This window comes from Panthera uncia, chromosome A2 (genome assembly GCF_023721935.1).
Source record: "Panthera uncia isolate 11264 chromosome A2, Puncia_PCG_1.0, whole genome shotgun sequence".
NCBI classification, from domain to species: domain Eukaryota; kingdom Metazoa; phylum Chordata; class Mammalia; order Carnivora; family Felidae; genus Panthera; species Panthera uncia.
The window spans coordinates 75,291,452-75,306,699 of NC_064816.1; the positions used below are offsets into that span (position 1 = coordinate 75,291,452).

Genomic DNA, 15,248 nt, shown 5'->3' on the forward strand with positions numbered 1-15,248 from the left:
ACATATTTTTTACACACAAATTAGGAAAGAAAGAAAAGTATTTTAAAAATACCCAATATTAGTCACCTGTAAAGTCCCATCATTTTCACAAATAGCCTTCTGGGTTGTTTTGTTTTGTTTTGTTTTGTTTTGTTTTGTAAGTAGGCTCCATGCCCAGAATGGAACCCAGCACAGGGGCCAGCACAGGGCTTGAACTCATGACTGTGAGATCAAGACCTGAGCTGAGATCAAGAGTCAGACGCCTAACAAATTGAGCCACCCAGGTGGCCCAATTCTTTTTTTATGCAAACTTATACCCTCCAGAACATTGAGATGATGCTCTAGTCAAAATTACATTCTCTTGTTCTTTTCATTTGTGTCTTGAGCACTTCCCCATATTCTTAAATCTTATCTTACAGCCTGATTGGTTAATGATGGCACAGCATTCTACTGTAGGGCTTATTTTACTAAGGCTTTCTTGCTGGTTCTTACCCATCTTTAAGGGGAAATATTTGGGCAGCACCGAGGAACGCCCTTCTTCCAGTCCCTAAAATTGTATAAGCAGCTTGGCAGCTCTCAAAGTTATGATGTTTAAATCCCAAGCCCCCACCGTCTCTCCAGCTCATAGCCTGGGCAGCAGTTGCCTAGGCCTGCAGCTGTCTGTACACACAGAGCAGTTCTGTGTCTTTGAGCAGAGCCTTCCCTGCAGAGAATCCTCACATACCCATAGATCAGAGGCTCAAGCTGTACGTGACGGGATGGCAGGATTTATAGAGCCGTGGGGGGTGTTTACTATGTGCACCTGATTCAAAATGCCTTTCCAATGTGTTTAATGCTCTGGAAGATAGGTCTCCCATTCTGGTGAGTCTCCAATAGCAGAAATTCTCAGGATACAGAGATGATACACACATCCTACTCTCCAAAAGCCGATGGTCAATGGGGGGGAACATAAAAGAAGATGTGAGAGACATGCTCACAGGGAGATAAATATAGGATACGATATGGGAACAGACAAGGGGGACCCAGACCCATTTAGAACATAAGAGTCAAGTGCGGTGGCTCTGGAGCCAGACTGCTGAGTTGGATTCCTGGTTCTACTACTTTCCAGCTGCAAGAGCTTATGCAACAGAGAGTAATAATAATAGGGCATGTCCAACAGGCTATCATGTAAAGTTCTAGAACAGTGCCTGATACATGGTAAGCGCCCAATATAGGTAAACTACTACTGTTGGTTAGAATGTAAGGTCCATTGGGGCGCCTGGGTGGCTCAGTTGGTTGGGCGTCTGACTTCGGTTCAGGTCATGATCTCGTAGTCCGTGAGTTCGAGCCCCGCGTCGGGCTCTGTGCTGACAGCTCAGAGCCTGGAGCCTGTTTCAGATTCTGTGTCTCCCTCTCTCTCTGCCCCTCCCCCGTTCATGCTCTGTCTCTCTCTGTCTCAAAAATAAATAAACGTTAAAAAATAAAAAAAAAAAAAAGAATGTAAGGTCCATGAGGGGAAGGGCTTCATTTTATTCATTACTATCTCTAGTGTCTGACACATAATAGATGCTCAATAAATTTTTTTCAATCAATAAATATTTGTTAAGGGGTGCCTGGGTGGCTCAGTCGGTTAAGCATCCAATTCTTGATTTCAGCTCAGGTCATGATCTCACAGTTCATGGGATCAAGCCCCACATCAGGCTCTGTGCTGACAGCACAGAGCCTACTTGGAATTCACTCTCTCTTTCTCTCTCTGCCCCTCCTCCCCTCATGCTGTCTCTCTCTCTCTGGGTGTCTCTCTCTCAAAATAAATAAATAAACTTTAAAAAATAAAAATAAATATTTGTTAAATGTTAAATATTGGGGTTTTCCTCTTTCTTATTTCCCATCTAAGACCAGCATTCCCACCCTAAAAAATTTTTAAAGCAGGCGACAACAATGACAAAAATCTTGCCAAACTTAAAAAAAAAATCTGTTTTACTTGGGTAATGCTAGGCTGGAGTATGAAATCTTCCCCAGTCCTGCCGATGTCTGGGCGAGCAGGAAAAACCCAGCAGCAGACAGAAAGCGGTGACGACTGTAGGATCAGGAACGTAGGGAATTACTTTTTCATTTTTATTAAGAGTTTGATTTCCTGGAATCCTGATTTTTTTTTCTTTTAGCACCAGGCTAATTTCCTTTATCCTTGAACCTACGAGCTTGTGTTAATGGGAATAGCAGGCTTGTACTTAGAAGGGAGATAATATCCATAGACTAAAAATATTGTGTCATGTGGCCATTTGCCAGCAACTCAGCAAAGCTTTCTGTAAAACCTGGCATTCTCTCCCCTTTTTAAAGGCTTGTTTAATCAAAGCTGCTCCCTTGATATTCATTCTTGGAAAACAGAAATTAAATAGAATGAGGACCGATTGCATCCCCTCTCTGCTCCACTACTGGCTAAGAAAAGTCCTGAGTAATCAGATCAATTCGGTTAACAAATGCTTGTCAGACAAGCGCTTCAGTGTCCCCGCTGGGAATATTCCTTTACCACCACCCCAGGCTTCTCTATTTGCAGCCCCTTGGCAGCTACCGTTTGCTCTGGGACACAAAGGCTTCAGTGTGGAAGACAACAGAGCCCGAGCTTCCTGCCCCATTCCCCCTTTATTGTGCCACTAGCATCAGGAGAAAGGAGGGCGGGAAGAAGCTGGCCCAGTTTCCTGAAATGTCAGGCTCCCTAGGGAGAGCTCACCACCTCCGCCTGGGCTCCCTCGCTACAGCTGGAGCCGGAGGCAGATCGGGATCCAACCTGTGCTGGTTTGCGGCCCTCAGTTGCTTTCAGGCCTGCAGTGGAATCAAGTGGGCGAGCATTCAGCCTCTAGTCTCCCAAGAACAGAGCAGTCAACCTCCAGGGGCCAAGTCTCCAGAGGGAAGGAAGGAGCCCTATCCCTCCCAAGTCCAGTAGCTCAGCAAGCCACACGCCCCCAGACCCACCCGGAGGACCAAGGGCGTGCGACACCATCTTCCAAGTGGGCTGTGGCGAGTTATAAATGTGATGCTGCGCGCCTGTGGTATTTTTCAGTGTAAGATGAATATCGTATAAAAAGGCTTGATCCCTGTTCCCCCCCATCCCAGCTCAGAGGTGGGAGGTGGGGGGCAGGAGTGGGAGGGAAGGGTACCTAGGAGGGGAAAAAAAACACCATAAAAATCCTACTGCAAGCCTTTAACATGTCTTGGCTTGTGTGGTATTGTTAGGAGGGTGAGCTAAGTGGGTTATAGGCAAATATTGGAATGTTCTTAAGAAGAGCCATATTTACAAATTCAGAATGCTATAGATGTGTAATCCTTTACTGGTAAAGCTGCCAGCGATCTATCCTCTCATATTCCGTCTTTCTTTTTTCGTAATCAGCCTGGGTCGTACTCTCTGATTCAGGCTTCACTGATCTTAAGGACAACAGTCCCCGTCCGCTCAAGGAAGTGTCTCTCTCAACATATGAACAGTCACCAGTGGTGATGTATTTGGAAGGGGAATAGTCCAATACCACTGTTTGTTTGTTTTTTTCCTTTCTGGAGCATTTTAACAAGAACCTGGAGTACAACTCATTTTGCAAAGACTTCTGGCAGTGACTCCTGAGTTAGCAGGCAGTTGCCAGGGGGGCACTGAGCAAGCGGTGTGTGTGTGTCTGTGTGTGTATCTGTGTGTGTGTGTGTGCGTGTGTGTGTGTGTCTGTGTGTGTGTCTGTGTGGTAGGAGTGGAGACATGTGGGAAGCAGGAAGGGCACTGTCACTCGGGACATCAAGGGACAGGACATCAAGGGCAGAATTTGCCAGAACGATATAGAAGGGAATGGGCAGGAGTTGGGCCGGGAGATCTCAGTTCTCACTAGAGTTACGGGGCCCAGGCAAAGGTCTCAGCTCGTCCAGAAACAAGGGGCCGCTCGAAGCACCTGAAAAGTCCCAGCCAGCCGGCCCCGGCATAAACGACCATTTTATTCCCAGGAAGATGGAAAGACACAGCTTGCTGCCACTTCTCAGAGCCCATGTGCAAGATGGAGGCGGGGAGAGAATTACTTCCCCTGTTGCCCTCCTGGTGGCCCAGCCAGTAGCAAGGTTATTGCTCTTTTAATTTAATCCTTTGTCTGCCCTGGTGAAGACAAAGCACATTTCACTTTATGCAAAAGTCCTTCCCTAATGGAAAGGCCAAGAGAAAGCTCCTTAATGGAGGAATTGCTGCTCTACATCACTTTGCCTCCAGCTGCGAAACTGATTAACGTCCTCAGAGTCTCCGAGGAGGCTTTGCTGCAGTCACGGTGGCCATTTCCGAGCAGAGGGGGAGGTGGAGCGTGGGAGTTGGGTGGGAGGGGGTTGGATCTCATTGAACCTCCTTCAAGAAGTAGAGACAGGGCTGGGGGAGGGGGCCCAGAGGAGAAATGCCAGGAAATGGAGTTATTCACATACACACCACTCTGAGCCCAGTATTAACGCGTGCCTCTGAGCGTGCTCCACCTGTACCCCATCACGACACAGAAGGTGCATGGGGAGGGGGAGCTGAAGCTGGATCCAGGCCTGCGCCAAACAACACAAGCCACCAGCCACGGGCACCTGCGACTATTGAGCATTTTCAATGTGGCTGGTCTGAAAGGAGGTGAGCTGTAAGTATAAAGGACACAATGAGTCCAAAGACCCACTATAAGCAAAGGATGTAAAATATCTCATGAATTGGGGCGCCTGGGTGGCTCAGTTGGTTAGGCGTCCGACTTTGGCTCAGGTCACGATCTCACGGTCCGTGAGTTCGAGCCCCACGTCGGGCTCTGTGCTGATAGCTCAGAGCCTGGAGCCTGCTTCGGGTTCTGTGTCTCCCTCTCTCTCTGCCCCTCCCCTGCTCATGCTCTGTCTCTCTCTGTCTCAAAAATAAATTACAAAAACATTAAAAGATATCTCATGAATCGTTTTTATGTTGATTATGGGTTAGAAACGATAGTAGTTTGTGTATGAGTATTTAAAATGTAAGAAGTATATTAAAATTAATTTCACCTATTTTGTTCTACCTTTTCAATGTGGCTACTAGAACATTTAAAATGACACACACCACAGTCATTTCTGGCCCACATGCCAGCTGTATTGGGCGGTGCTGGCCCAAACAATGTACAACATGCTATTAAAATTTCCTTAAAAAGGCAGGAGCAAATGCCAGAGGTCTCTGCACTAGCCCGCACTTGTATGTTACCTGTGATACACTTTCAGTTCATTAAGCTGCATAGAGGTTGCAGGATTTGTCATTTTAAGGGAGTTGGGGTTCTGGAGCTGTCCTAGAGCTATTTTTTAATCCGTTCTTCCTCCTCAGGAGTTCCCACCAGCAAGGCAACTCCTTGGAACCCATCAGGTAAGATGATAGGCACAAACCAACCCAGGGTGGCTTCATGCACATGCTTGGGTATCTTGTTTTTGTTTTTGTTTTGTTTCTTGTGGGAAGTCGTGTATTTTAGTCATCACTCGGGCAATCTGAAATGGCCCCCTTCTCCCTGAGCCCCTACCATTGATTATTCACCATTGATAAGTCTGACCTCTTTTACCTTTTGATCACATTATAGACCACAGTCACCAAACAGAAAATACCACATCATGTATTGAAGGGAGTGGAGGTCACATAATTGTCTTGCGGATCACATCTTCGCCAGGTAGATGGTTTGCTGAGTGATGATGGCAGGGGAGTGGCCAGTTTGGGGGCAGGGGGCGGAGGGGTCTCAGCCATCCCCTTTTAGACTCTTCCCTCTGAAGTGCCCTTCCAGCCAGCACCACAGCAGTCTGCATGTGACAGGCACATCTTCTAGGTGCTCAGTGCAATGACCAGCCATCAGGTACTTTGAAATATCAACCCCTAGTTCGTTCAGACCATTGCAGTACCGACCCAGTGCCCCTAACAACAGGATCCCCTCTGATTATGGTTCATGATACCATTTCTTTCTTTTTTTTTCCTCAATTTATTTCTTTTGAGAGAGAGAGGGCACGAGCAGGAGAGGGGCAATGAAGGGGGGCAGAGGAAGCAGGCTCCAAGCTGTAAGTACAGAGCCCACGCAGGGCTCCATCCCAGGAACTGTGAGATTGACCTGAGCCGAAATCAAGGGTCAGATGCTTAAGCCACCCAGGCTCTACATGATACCGTTTCTTAAAACATGCTCTTCCGGAGACCTGTTTTAGGATGGGTCCCCAAATGCACAGGACTCCTGGACAGCAAGGTTGTAATTGGCACCCTTCCCATCTTTATAGGTGCTGGTCACTATCCATCCAGTCTTGCCCACTGCATGGTTCTCCCCATGAACCCTGGACCGTCCAGTACTCAGTGTCATGGTTGACATCCCAGCCGGCCAAGAAAATGACACAGTTTACATAGGCCCTGTCTGGGTTCTCGACATAGATGCTGCCTATGTAGTTAGCCGTCTTCTCTGTCGCCCTTGTACTGCAGCTGATGGGCCTTTGGTGTAGATTTCTGCCACCATCTCTCTTCTGGAGAGGGAGCCATAGTCGCCAACCTACTTGAGGGTGTAGTTCTGGACGGCATGGCTGTCTTTGAGTTCCGTGCAGGTTCCACATTGGTTAAGCTCCCGGTCATTGTCATACTCCCAGTCCTTGGCCTGGTAGCTGTTGCAGGCCTCGTCAGGGATGCCTTGCCGGTGGGCGTACCCCCACACCTGCAGGTCGTCGCCCCTGCGCAGGAGCCCAGGTTGCAAGCGTCCTTGCAAGGGTCCTTTACAGGCTGTGCTGCCAGCATGGGGACGGTGGGGGGTGGTGCAGGGAGCACGCCCCCTTCCTCTTTCTGTGGATCCTACCCGCCATCCTGGCTGTGGTGCTGCCATGCACCCGACAGGCACCACAGTATGGGGGGACGGTCCGGCCCCCTGGGGACACTGGCATAGTTGACCCTATCCACGTTGCTCCAGTCCCAGCTCTTGGGTAAATCTGACAAGGACAGGTGCTCATGAGGCCAAGGCTGTGTCCTGCGCCCCGGCTTGGACAGCTGGTCCCTCTGCGGGGGTTGGTGGCAGCTCCCGACCAACTGAAGTGGGGCCAGGCCAGCGTGCCTCCCTCCCCCCGATGTCACCCCCCCCCCTCCTGGCAGCATGGGCAGCAGCAGTCACAGCCGCAGCCCGGACAGTGCCAGAGCTCCCGGCTCTGCTTTGGTGTTCCATTAAAGCCCGTGCTTGCTTCTTCAGTTCTGTGGTCCTCAAAGAGTACAATGTCAGAATCACCTGAGCGGTTTGTATTCCAGGAGTCCATGGTTTTTGTTTTTGTTTTTTAACATTTATTTATTTTTGGGACAGAGAGAGACAGCGCATGAATGGGGGAGGGGCAGAGAGAGAGGGAGACACAGAATCGGAAACAGGCTCTAGGCTCTGAGCCATCAGCCCAGAGCCCAACGCGGGGCTCGAACTCACGGACTGCAAGATCGTGACCTGAGCTGAAGTCGGACGCTCAACCGACTGAGCCACCCAGGCGCCCCAGTCCATGGTTTTTTAAAAGCAGCCTGCAAATATTCTCACGCAGGGACCTGAACGCCTTCTGAGAAACCATCCCAGCCTCTCTAACCAGAAGACTCCCCCTGGGGTATTTGGCAAAGTTGCAGATTCCCAGGCCCATCCCAGACCCACAGGATGGGAAACTTGGAGAGATACTTGGGAAATTTGGGAAAACATGCCCATGGTTTTCAGCCCTGGCTGTTCAAGAGATTCACCTGGGGGCTTGCAAAGCCTGATGCCTGGATCACACCCCAGGACAGTCACATCCGACTCTCGGCAGAGTGGGACCCAGATATCTGTTGTTTTTTTAGGTTCCTCTTCTGGTTTCAATTTACAGTCACAGTTAAGAGGCACAGGTTCGGTGAATAGTAAATTAATCCATCTCCTTTCTCCTTATATAGAGCAAATATGTCATTTAGTACCTCCAGAGCGTCCAGAATAAAAAGTCTAAGTACAAAGGCTGTGCTGTGTCACTTCTTGAACTGCTATTCCTTTCCAATCTGAGAAAGGGTTCTTTCTACATCATGCTCATGCTTCTGCAGGCTGGAACATTCTGCGCAGCTGTTAGTTCTAGTACAGGTGTTAAATACTTCATTAACACTTTCTGCTGCACTTGAAGGGCCCCCTCCCGCAAATAACTCCTAAGCACACTGTGGAAGCTATGGGTGCAGCTAGTTCCAGGCCCCCAGCCCCTGCGGCTGAGCTCAGACCTCTTTGGATGTCACTACATATTCTTTTAAGGGAGCAACGCCTGCTGCATTTGTTACCCACCTGGCTGCTTCCCTTGCTCTGAAAGCATAACAACCTGAAAGAGACAGAGCATAAGCAGGGGAGGGGCAGAGAGAGAGGGAGACACAGAATCTGAAGCAGGCTCCAGGCTCCGAGCGGTCAGCACAGAGCCTGATGTAGGGCTCGAACCCACAAACTGTGAGATCATGACCTGAGCTGAAATCAGCCACCTACCAAATGAGCCACCCAGGTGCCCCAGGAGGTGTTTTTAAAGGGACTGCTATGGCCTTATTCCCTCTGTATAATTTGGAAAGATCTATTAAAGATGGGGATTTAAAAATAAACCCTTTTCTTGGCAGTCGGAGAGTCCTTCCACTTTGCCCCCACTGCATCTTTATAGCAATTATCTTATTGAATTATAATGATTTGGTGTGTGCACGAAGGTCTCCCACCCAGACTGTAAACTTCTTGAGGTACAAAGATGTGTGTTACTCATCTTTGAGTCCATAGTATCTAATAGAAAGCTGGGCACATAGTGGATTCTTGGTAAATGTTGAAATGAACTAAATGTATAAATGAGGTACTATAGTTTGGGTTGCCGACCCATCCGAAATCCTTTTTCCCTTGGTCACCATCAAGCCACAGTGCCCGTAGGACGCAGTGCTGGCCAGTGAGGAGTAAACAGAAGTCCTCTGGTTAGGGGTTCCAGAAGGGTCTTTGTTTTCCTACCAAAAAAGGTACAGGCTGGGCTGGCCTGCTCCCTTCACCCTGTACCCCTTCCTGCTTTTTTTTTTCTTCTTCCTGCCTGGAACTTAAAGGTAAAGCCTGGAGGTACAGCAGCCATCTTGTAATCATGAGGCAAATAGAAAGAGGACAAAACCAACATACTCTGGGTGAAAGAACAGAAAGATAGAAAGATAGAAAGAGCCCAGGTTTCTGATGGCAGTAGATGAGCCAGCCCTGGACTGCCTGCCTGCCTCTGGGCTTCTTATGGGAGGAAAAACAAAATCCCACATCCACCACTGTGATTAAGTTTTCTGTTGTTTTCAGACCAACACATTTATAACTTACATAGCAAGTATGTTACTCATAAGTATGCGTTTAAAGCACCTAGTGTGGCTCTTAGCACATAGTAGGGATCCATTAAGTGTTTGCATATTCCAGGTATTCATGCAAATAGAATCTTGAATAAATTATTTTGGGGGGACAGAAGGGTCATCTTCTGATAATAACAGTCTATTCTGTAACTTAAGATGTGCCCACTAATCTTAAAACAGCTTTGTTTCAGACCCTGCCGACTGTATCATATTAGTGCTTGAGGTTATCCCCAAGGCTCGCTTCCTCGCTTCCTCGTGTTAGAAAAAGTAGCCCTGTTGAGGCTGCAAATCACGTAGCAAACAGCCGAAACAGCCTCCCGGTGTTACCAGTTCCCCGAGTGTCATATTTCAAGCGCTCGCTTCTCTGTAAGGTGGGATTTGCCAGAGCAATGCCTGCTCCAAGGTTAGCTGGCTGGCTGGCTCTGGTTCTTTTCTTTCCGACCTGGGCTGCCCAGCTGCAGGGTGCACAAGCCACTTCAGGGGACAGAGCTGGAAGCCACAGCATCCCTGTCCTGGGGACACGCTGAGAAGCTCCTTGGCCCAAAGGTTAGCGTTTACAAGAGCTCCACCGGCAGCTGCCTTTAAGGGAGTGGATTTAAAAGGGAGAGAAGCAAGATCTCAGAGTGAACCGTGAGGGAAGGTTCCAGGGCCTAGACTCTGGTTTTTCTCTGTGGGATTCCTCCTGTTCTTTGGAATTTCTGGGACTCTTTTTTCTTTTTTTTTTTTTAACTTGGCTCCAAACAGCTTGACCTCATCTCTTGAAAACAAGTGTTAATGCCGACCTTTGGGATACACATTTTCCACTTACTTTTAAAAGAATATAGCTGGGGTTGGGGGGGAGTGCCTGGGTGGCTCAGTCAGTTGGGCATCCGACTTTGGCTCAGGTCATGATCTCACCGTTCGTGGGTTCAAGCCCCGCATTGGGCTCTGTGCTGACAGTTCAGAGCCTGGAGCCTGCTTCAGATTCTGTGTCTCCCTCTCTGTCTCTGCCCCTCACACTCTGTCTCCCTCAAAAATAAATAAACATTAAAAAAATGTTTAAAGAATATGGCTGGATTTGTATTAACTTAGAATTTAAAAATACTGAGCAGTTTTAATATGCCAGGCACTTGTGCTAAGTGGCTTTATGTGCATGATTTAATACTTACAGTCCCCCAGCTGTGGAAGGTGCTATTGTTCTTCCATTTTTATAGAGGAAGAAATGGAAGCTCAGAGAGGTTAAGAACTCGTCTAAGATCACACAGGGCCATGAATCTTATCCGGGGTATCCAGAGCTCCCTCACCCATTCCAACACCCCCTGTACTCTATGCTATGGACAGCACAGTCCTCCCATATCACTGCCCCAACGGCCCCCCACCACAGGCCAAGGCTCCAGGCTCCTGGGTCAAAGGCAGCTTGGAGAAGCCCTTCTTGTTTAACAAGGAGACTTACACTGAGGGGTATGCTTTGGTTTGTGTCTTCTGGATCGAAGGCCTCCACCTGATAAACGAATCCAGGATTTGCTCCTTCCACTATGTACAGGTCTAGATCTATATTGGCGTCCAGAGTGGAAGAAGACACATTGTATTAGACAAAGCAAATGAGGAATTACGAAACCGGGACAGCCATACATGGCCGAAGGGAACCGAGTGCACCTGCATCGTGGGAAAGGCGGACGCGGTGACGGAGGCGGTGAGTAAGCCCACCGGCCGGCGGGCACGAGCGGACCGCTTATGGGAATTTATAACGTGCTCGGTGGCCAAGCTGGCAGCACCTCTCCCCACCTTTCCTTTGCTGAGAGGTGACCTTGGGGAGGAGCCTCCTGCAAGAGGCTGGTTCCTGATCCACTCTCACGTGCAAATTCCTCTGAAACCTAACCAAGGTCACCTCCTGAAGTGAACTTAGCATGTCAGCTGAAATGAATGATGTGCAGAAGGAATAAGGGAGGGAGAGGGCTGCGGAAGCTCAGGGAGGGGACCAGAAATTGGTTTCATCTACTTCAGAGTTCTCGCAGCCAGGGGGAACCAGCCCCTTGGCCCCGCCAGCCTTGCCTAGGGGTATCTCTCTCTCTGAGAACCAGTCCTTCTGAAAAAGGGCTGAGAACGCACACATCCACTCACTCTTTGGAGGTATCGTGGTAAGGACTTATGTTTTCTCCCTTATCTTCATAACACTCTGTAAGGAGGTATTGCAATTATCTCTACTTTACAAATGAGGGAACGGGCTCCGGGAAGTGATGGGGCTGTCTCAGCTAGGAAGGAGGTGAGGGCATAAAAATTCAAACCCAGTCCACCTTCCATCGGAGCTCCAGCTCCCATTCACCTTCGTCACTGCTTGTGCTTCCATTCAAGTCAGTATTTACTGAGTTCTCACTACTGCAACAGACACGGATCCATCTACGCATTGGGAAGGCAGCGGTTCCCCATACCCAAAGCCCTGCTCTCACTGGGTTTCCATTATAGTGGGAAGATCCAGACAAAGGAAATGAGCAAAATATGTGAATGTTAGGGAGCGACGTCACGGGGAAAATCAGGGAATGGCGTGTTGTGGGTTGGGTTCCAACATGAAATGGAGTGGTTGTGGAAGGTTCGCGGACACTTGAGTCAAGATTCTTAAAGAAATGAGGTGCCGCCATAAATATGGGGGAGGGGCAAAGAGTAAATGCAGATGCTGACTCTGACAGGTGGTGCCTGGGGCACTGACAGTCCGGTGAGGAGGCCGGGACTGCCATAGCAGAGGAGTAGCAGGAAATGTGTGGGAGAGGACATGGTGGAGGCTGGAGCAGTCTTGCCAGTTTGGATTGCCTTAAGGAGTCTCTGGCTCTCGTTTTAAGGGAGATGAGAAGTTCCTGTAGGGTTTTAAGCAGAGGGGTGCCTTGATTTAACTGATATTTCCCAAGATCCTTCTGGCTGCTATGCAGAGAACAGATTGGCAGGGGCTAGGGCAGAGCAGGGAGACCAGTTAGCCAGCCACTGCAATAAGCCATGCAGTCATGTATGGTGACACTTGACCGGTGCCTTGTGCCATGGTGGTAGTGACGGGATGCCAGGCAGCAGTCAGACTGCGTGGACTTGGAAGTGGCAAGATTTCCCAACGGTTTTGATGTTGGGTATGAAGGAGAGAGGAGTCATGGCTGACTTTGAAGTTTTGGTCCAAGCAACTGGAATGCTGGAGGTGCCATTAGCTAAGAGGGGAAAGACAGGAGAAGCAGATTTTGGGGGGTGGGGGGTGGGGGGGGGTCGGGAGTGGAGTGGGAGCTGAGGGTTTGGTTTGGGGGCATGTCAAGTTGGAAATGTCACGTTATGACACCGATTCCAATGTGGGGCAGATTTTGTATACCACCAAGCAATCCTCTGACACTAGCTGGCAGTTCTACAATTCGACTCAATTCTGATACTATCTACCCAGAGACAGCATTCAGATTCCACAGGCCAAGAACTCAGTCCCACAAGACATGTCCACCACTACCCCCACCCCCACCCCACCCCCCGCCACTTCAGATGTCAATTTCCAGTTCAGGTTGTCATCTGTGCTTCTGACCCACAAGCTGTAAGTCTGAGTTTCCCACCATCCCCTCTTGGGGTTTGGTGAATTTGCTAGAGGGGATCACATGACTCGGAAATATTTTACTTACTAGATTACTGGCTTATTGGAAAAGGCTATAACTCAAGAACAGATAGATATAAGAGATGCATAGGGTATGATATGTGGAAAAGGGCACAGAGCGTCTATGCTCTCTGGGTACACCACTCTCCAGGAAGAGAGAGTTTGTTCACCAACCTGGAAGCTTTGCCAACCCCACCCTTTTGTGGTTTTATGGAGGCTTGATTACAAAGGCATGGCTGATTACATCATTGGCCATTGGTGATTGAGCTCAGTCTCCACCCCCCTTCCCTCCACAGAGGTGGGGACAAAGTGGAGGATGGGAGTCAGAGTTGCAACCTTCTAATCACATGGTTGGCTCCACTGGCCAACCTACTTAGGTTTGGGTGACCTGGGGACATTCCAAAAGTCACCTCACAGTATCCCAGATGCCTACTAGACATGGCAGATGGAGATATCAGGTAAGATGGCTAGATGTTTGAGTCAGGGGTTCAGAGGAGAAGACTGGACTAAAATGGAGGTTGTCAGTATGGATGGCATTCAAAGGCATGAGCATGGGCAAGATTATGCAGGAAGTTACCCTATGCTCCAGTCCTTTATATTGTCCCTGCTCTGTAGCAGACAGTCACACACTGCCCTCCAGGCCTCCATGGGGAGAATTAACAAGTGAGTCAATGACCGCAGCACACAGTGATGAGTCTCTGATGGGCTCGAACCAGCTTCCTCCAGAATGATCCACTTGAGGTCCCAGAGTATCAGTTTCCTCCCCAGGTCTGAGAGATTCCCAAGAGAAGCGACAGAGGTGAGGGGCTTTGTAAATCGTTGGGCATCATTATTGGGAGTCCTGTGCCGGAGGACATTTCATTTATTCCCTGCTCATTAAGCAGATGCCTTTTCCAGGGAAACAGCTGCTTGTTTACTTACTTGTCTGCTTTGCTCAGCCCCCCAGGGTCCTCCCCTGTGCCACCGTCTGGCCGTACCGCACACCCCAGTGTATCTTACCTTTTGCCAAGTTGCCTTGAAACTCAGGCGGCTCGTTCACATCTGTTACCTGGACGGTCAGGATCTGTAGGTCAGTGACACCAACATCATCCTTAACATAAATCTGCAACTCAAATATGTTTGGTTCCATTTCAAAGTCTAGTTGTTCCTTCCCACTGGTGACAACCTAAAAGCAAATGCAGAATTCTTAGTAACCCTGTGGAAGAAGATATGTTTGGTATGCATGCATTTTGCAAAGGGATGTTACTAGGAAGGAAACAACCAGCATCCTTTCCCTCACTGTCAAAGGAAGGGGTTGTTTTTCCTTAGTCCGTCCAACAGAAGCCCCATGACACTCCACTAAAGGGGCTCCTGCATGTGATGCCACTTTTCCTGGGAAAGAAAAATATTTAGGTGACATCCTGGTTCCATCCACTGGAGATGGAAAGCCAGGAGTTAAAACCCTGCCTGTCACTACTTGGGGTTGGCGCCTAGACAAGTCTACTCTGAATCTCGTTAGGTTTTCTGACACTGTACTTTCCTGTGATTGCTGTTAAGTTGCATCTTGGCGTAGCATGCCATGCTAACTTTCCCAAGGCCATGTCCAAGAGTAAACAAGGAAAGGATACATCTGCAGAAATAAGGAACAATGTATACTTATATCAACACCCTGTTAGTGTTTTTGTACATTTCCACACATCCTTCCACTATTGGAAACTTGTCCTCTGAATTATGTTTTGGAAATGTGGGAGGGATACCAAGAACCAGGGATAGAGAGACATCACCAGAATCATCAGCAGGAACCCGGGAAGTCCATGATGGGAGGGTTCTGCTGAGGCTAACTGGAGGCCAGCTGGTGACCTCTCATGTCTACATGCACACTCCTGCCACCAGCTCAGACCACGGAGTGCCCAGAGTCCTTTCGGACATTTCATAAATGTCTTAATTATCCTAATGGAACCTTTTCGTTGTTAATACGAATGGGGCCAGGCAGGCATTCAGCATCCTGTCGTGAGGAGAGCACTTAGTTCCAATCTCGCTTTCATGGCTGAACTTTGGTGTGACCTTGGGGAAGTCCTGTACCTTTCCCTGATTTTGCTTCCACATGATTATAAGTAGGTAAATAATCCTCGCCCTAGTTAAACAGGTGAGGTATAAGACAGGATATTATAACAAAGAATAGGGGGCAGAGTTCATTGTGAGCCGTGTTTAGCCAGGGTAGGCTTCATGAAGGCGGCTATGGGTTTCATGTTTGACTTTGCAAGATCTGGGCTGCAGATCTGGGCTGGTTGAAGATGGGAATGAGTACGTGCAGTGGAGGGAGAAAGTGTGGAGGAGGGCTGAGAGAGACAAAGATGTAGTCTTGTCACTACTGTGAGCAGGGGTCAGCCTGGCGCCCACGTATGTGGA

At 48.8% G+C, this 15,248-nt stretch overlaps 1 protein-coding gene and 1 pseudogene across 1 annotated transcript in view; both read right to left on the bottom strand.

Moving 5' to 3' along the window:
• The window catches only part of CDHR3 (cadherin related family member 3), a 65,332-nt gene that overhangs the window by 36,391 nt on the left and 13,693 nt on the right, over positions 1-15,248 (bottom strand). Inside the window, exons 3-4 of the mRNA XM_049642808.1 lie at positions 13,860-14,025; positions 10,707-10,804 (exon numbers count right to left, since the gene is read on the bottom strand). Of these exons, the coding sequence (XP_049498765.1) occupies positions 10,707-10,804; positions 13,860-14,025 (264 nt within the window). The remainder of the gene's footprint in view (positions 1-10,706; positions 10,805-13,859; positions 14,026-15,248) is intronic.
• Positions 5,932-10,679, bottom strand: LOC125930774 (cathepsin Z-like; annotated as a pseudogene).